A 6,000-nucleotide genomic window follows, 5' to 3' on the forward strand; every position below is an offset into this window, starting at 1 on the left:
GGAATTATGAATCTGATTTTGATTTGATCTAGTCAACAGAGAAGAATATACATTTTATAAATAAAAAGAAAAAAGGAGTACCATTTTAGTATCTCGCAGAGGAGGAGAGTGATATTTTCTCTAAAATTTTATTATAATGGATATTTAATTAAATAGTCTACACAACTAACTAGTCCGAAAGAATATATAATGCAAGCCATTCAGAGACTACACTAACTTCGTGGTTCGTGGTTAATCCAATCAAAATTGAATATAGACCATTAATTGAACCAACATTAGTCCTTTTTTTCTTCAGAACATTATTAATCCTAGTTCTGAACTTGAGAAAGAAGCCTCACAATTTCGTTAATAACCTCACAAAACTGTGTATCTTATGGGGTTTATTCAATAGAAGCCTTTCTTATTATTATTTTTGACGAAAAATAGAAAGCTTTAATAACCCAAAACCTATATGTTATTCAAGCACACCATATGTCGTTGATTTTACCTTTAAAGAACACGTTATTAACCAGTAACACCCAAAATTAATTTCTTCGTCTCCGGTCGAAAGTCATAAAAATAATAGATGTAATAATTTCCTCATTTTTTTTGCCAAAACAAAAAGAGAAGAAAAGCATAAAGGTAATATTTCTTCACAGAATTGCACGGAGTGACTAGTCGAAAGAGAACCAAAAATACATATGCAAATTAGGGGCCACATAATGGGGGCTACTGGCTACAATACAAGCTGAAGGGACTGATTAATTGCATTTGCTAATCACACGTATCCATTTGCATGATCGGAAAACGTTAAAAATTTTAGAAAAGACAATATAAAAGTTAATAAAGGTATGTGATTAATTTGATAGTGTTAGCTAATAATCTAATATGTCATTGATAACAAAAAAGAAAAAAAATTATAAAAAAGATACTTATATTAATAAAGAATAACATATCAAAATTAAATCTAAAATTTAAGCAGCAAAACTGAAAGCGAATCATAGATCAAAACAGAAAAATTCCAAAGACATACGGGTCTACGTGACAGTGGAAGCCACTATGGAAACTCAGGCTTTGGATTTGACCTCTACCTATTGTTGTTTTCTATGTAAGCATCTTCAAAACCAGAACTCAAAAAGTTCAATGCAGCCAATACCCTTTTTACCCTTTGCATGAAGCCCCACGACCACTTTCCGTATGGGCTAACAAGGACTTTGATGGTAATGAAATATCGTATAACGTATGGTATTAGAGTGGACCAGCCAAGCAACTTTACTGTATAGAAAGTGATTTCATATGAACTGATCCGTGACGCATTAATTTGATCAAATCTAATTCAACGTCTTAATTAATAAATTCACCGCTCTATTTACAGGTGTAAAATAAAATTAAACTTGTTATTTTTACACACTAATAACACTTTTTACTATTAGATGGAGCGCATGATTTATAACTAATAGATCTCAAATCTTATGTAGTACAGAAATAGAGACAAGACAAAAGGAATACTAAGTAAATTTCTAATGAAATAATGTCATATTCAATAGTCAACAACGTAGGATAAAAGTATTGCTTGAAGTTACGGTCGAGGGAAGAAAAGTTTGGGATAATGGAGAGTAATGAAATTCCCCATCCCTGAAGGGACAACTTGCCTGGTTGACAATGAAATTTACAATGATAACTTAGTTAACAGTTTCGATGAAATCAATCAGACAAGGAAAGAAATGACAATATAACATAGTGGCATGAATATGAAAGAAAGAAAATGAACACACCTTGCGCTGGAGGAGAAACATCAAAGCCTTGCTACAATGGCTGTTTTCGTTCTCCCTTTTTTGTCTCTGACTCTAATAAGTCTCAAAATTCCAGCGTCAGTGTTGTGTTTGGATCAAGCCATGACTTGGAAGAAGCCACGTCTTATACTCTTCATCCATATACACAATTCACAAACCATGAGGCCATCCCTTCTTTGCAAGAATCATATGCTAACTTCACCAAAGCATACCCTCCATTTGGGAACACTTCTGAAGTTGATCGAATTCGTGCCCAAGAATACCCTCACTTGAATCTCTCCAACATTTGCTTTGATTACACCGGACATGGCCTTTTCTCCTATGTTCAGCAGCAGAGGTTCTGTCCCTCAACTTCAGTTGCTTCTTCATCTTCTTGTCCTCCTCCATCTGCCTTGGAACCACCCTTCTTCGATATCTCCCACAAGCCAGTGAATTTGCATTCTCAGATACTCCATGGTGGACAGGAATCAGAGATTGAATCCAGAATCAGAGAGAGGATCATGGCATTTATGAATATCTCTGAAGCTGATTACACCCTGGTTTTCATTGCCAATGAGGTATCTGCTTTCAAACTTGTGGCTGAATCTTTCCAATTTCAGTCCAATGGAGAGCTCCTCACAGTGTATGATCACAGGAGCGAGGCACTGGATGCGATGATGGAGGCCTGCAAAGCGCAAGGGGCACATATCTTGTCAGCGGAGTTCTGCTGGCCAAGGCTAGGAATAAAGTACAAGAAATTGAAGAAGATGATAATGAGCAAAAGAGATAAGAGAAAGAGAGGCCTATTTGTTTTTCCACTTCACTCAAGAGTTACCGGAGCACCATATTCATATGTATGGATGTCTTTGGCACAAGAAAATGGATGGCATGTCTTGGTTGATGCATGTGCATTTGCACCTAAGGAGATGGACACCTTGGGTCTAACCATGTTCAAACCTGATTTTCTGATCTGTTCATTTCACAAAGTTTATGGTGAAAATCCATCAGGTTTTGGGTGCTTATTTGTCAAGAAATCCAGTGTTTCTGCTATAAAAGATTCAGCCAACAATCCTACAAGCCTAGGAATTATAAGCCTCCTTCCGGCATTTCGACAAACACAAGATCTACAAGAAGAGTTGCAAAGTGAAACTTCTCCACCACATGAGATTGAAGTAGTTTCAGTGTCAGAAATTGTGGAGTTACAAACATCCCTAGAGTCAACTCCATCTAGAAGAGGATTAAGTTCAGTGAATGAGATAGAATGCAAAGGATTGGAACATGCAGATTCAGTGGGGCTAATCCAAATTAGTTGCAGGGCTAAGTATCTCATCAATTGGCTTGTTAATGCAATGATGAGTCTCCAACATCCACATCATCCTCAAACTGGGATTTCCCTAATTAGAATCTATGGACCAAATATAAATGCACATCGTGGACCAGCAGTGGCATTCAACGTGTTTGATTGGAAAGGAGAAAAGGTTGATCCTTTAATTGTGCAGAAGCTAGCAGACAGGAACAACATCTCTCTGAGCAGTGCAGTTTTGCAGAAAATAAGGTTCTTTGACAAGAATGAGGAAGAGAGAGAGATGGGTATAGAGAGCAGAGTGTGTGAGGTGAAAGGGTTGGGGGGGCAATGTGGTAATTATATCAAGACAGAGAGAGAAAGAAATGAGTGTGGGATAAGTGTGGTGACGGCTGCACTTGGTTTCTTAACGAACTTTGAGGATGTATATAGGCTTTGGGCATTTCTTTCAAGATTCTTGGATGCAGATTTTGTGGAGAAAGAAAGATGGAGATACATGGCTCTTAATCAGACTACTATTGATATATGAATTCGTTTGTTGCCTAAATTACCCTTTGTCAGCATTTTTTCATTGCCTCATACTGCTAATAATAATAGTTCCAATCTTCAATTGCATTTGATATTTGTATCATCAATTATCTACTCTTTTGGCAATGTCTTTCGGTCTTTGTAATCATCGCAGGTACTGCTAAAAAAACAGATTATTTTTTATTTAAATTAAATATAGTATTTATGAAAATAAATAAATAGTGAGGTAATTACAAAAATACATTCTGTGACACATTTTGAATGTTGAACATGTTATTATAAAATGGACATATCTCGAATGATGTAATTCTGTACTGTGATAGGATCACGACAAGTCACGTTCTAAATGCATCCATGTATATGGGTTGATCGGATGCTGAGCATTTAACAATTGTTCTTATCTTAGATGCTGAGACCCTTATCAAAAAATGCGCATCTCTCGAATGTTCAGTATCTAATATCAGTTTATACATATTGCGGTGCACTCATGATGTGACTCACGGTGATCTTATTATAACATGGGGTCACGGCATTTGAGATATATTTATTTTATAATCTTTAGTATTCGTGATGTGTCTCAAGATACAATTTTGTAATTAACTCACTATTTATTTATTTTTATAAATATTATATTTATTTAATTTAAATAAAAAATCATAAAAAAGTAGCTAGTATAATTCCTTTTTGTATTTTTCAATTTGCAGCATTTATATTCAATATTATATATATATATATATATATATATATATATATATATATATATATATATATATATATATTATGGATAATTCTATAATGAAAGTATATTTATGTGAAAAGAATGAAAAATAGTAAAGTACAATTTGAATAAATAGCTTAATTAATCTCATTTTAAAAAAAATTTATATAATAAATATTTATATTAAAAATAGTTTATAAATAAGTTATTTTATATTTGATTTTTAATTTTAAAAGTATTTATTTTAAAAGAAATGTGATAAAAATCTTTTTATTATGAGATAAGTCATTTTTTTAACTTCTCTATAAGTATTTAAATAGTTTTTCAGAAAGCTACAATTTAATTTTAAAAATTATACTAGATATTAATACTACTTTATTTCATAAGTCAAAACTCAAAAATTTTAAAATTTTTCAAACATACCCTAAATATAAGTATAATCTATTTTTAAAAAATTAATAAAAATAAAATTGTACATTTTTTTTAAATTATATCTAATTATTTATAAAGGTAAATTTTTATCCGTTATCATTTTTTCTCTTCATCATACTAATGAATCAAGGAATAAAAATTCAAAAATTAAATTAAAACAATTGAAAATTAAAAAACTATTTAAAATTTTAATGAAAATTCAAGAACCACTTCAACATTTAACTCATTTTCGGGACTTTCAAATTCGAAAAGTTTAGGCCGCATGGTCTGAATTTTTTACTTTTTGTTCAATAATACCGTGGCAATGGAATTGGTATTAAAATTAAAATAGGTTTAAATAAGTATTTCACCCTTATAAAATATTTGTTTTCTCGTTTTATTTGCATAACATGTTTTTTTATTATTTAATCTATTATATTTATAAGGACAGATTCAAAAATTTAGTAGAAAAGTAGTAAACAATTAAAATATTATATAATCAAATATATATATAATATTATATATTTAGTAATATATATAATTATGATTAGTATTTTTTTAATTAAAAATATTAATAAATATTTGTTATATACAAAAATTATCTTAGTTTTTATAATTTTTTTTATTTTAGATTCGATAAAATATAAAAATTATTTATTTTTTAATTAATTTATTTTGTCGAATATTATTATGATGGTAAGTTATATTTTTATACTTTATATCATAAAAAATATGCTATAAAATAATATAAATAAATTATTTTAATAACTTTGTTATACGCATTTAAAACATATTCGTGAGTAAAATATAATCGTTTTAATAAATTTATTTAATATGTTATAATTTTAATATCATATAAAAAATAAATAAATTATAAAATAATTTACTTTCATCTATGTATTGTAATATATAAAGCTTTTTAACATCTAATTAGATGTTGATGCTTTTATAAATATTAAAGCATTTTTGTGATAAATTTGGCATGTCACACACACTTTAATAAAATGGTGTTATAGAAAGAAGAAATAAAAGTTTTTAATAAATGACTCGAGCCATGCTTTGAGAACCCAAATTTCTTTGAGCTGAAGTTGTGAATATATCGTTATATTTTGAATTGAATCATAATTCGAAAGTTTTTAAAAAAAATCTCCTATGAGCTATAAAAATGAACTCCTTCTAATCTTAAGTACTTTTATGTTTTTGGATGTAAATGTTTTGTGTTAAATATAAAAGATAATCTTAGAAAATTTGATCCAAAGCCATATGAATGTACTTTTATGGGATACATC

The 6,000-nt window shown here is 30.1% G+C and overlaps 1 protein-coding gene across 1 annotated transcript; it reads left to right on the forward strand.

Moving 5' to 3' along the window:
- Positions 1-1,464: 1,464 nt before the first annotated feature.
- Positions 1,465-3,669, forward strand: LOC112800839 (molybdenum cofactor sulfurase-like). Its single transcript, XM_025843245.3, has one exon. It carries the CDS (start codon positions 1,745-1,747, stop codon positions 3,581-3,583), a length of 1,839 nt encoding a protein of 612 aa, XP_025699030.1. The 5' UTR covers positions 1,465-1,744; the 3' UTR covers positions 3,584-3,669.
- Positions 3,670-6,000: the final 2,331 nt, after the last annotated feature.

Source organism: Arachis hypogaea, chromosome 5 (genome assembly GCF_003086295.3).
Source record: "Arachis hypogaea cultivar Tifrunner chromosome 5, arahy.Tifrunner.gnm2.J5K5, whole genome shotgun sequence".
NCBI lineage: Eukaryota > Viridiplantae > Streptophyta > Magnoliopsida > Fabales > Fabaceae > Arachis > Arachis hypogaea.

Bases quoted from the DNA above. Each gene is read 5' to 3' on its own strand.
- LOC112800839 (XM_025843245.3), top strand. From the start codon at position 1,745: ATGAACACACCTTGCGCTGGAGGAGAAACATCAAAGCCTTGCTACAAT.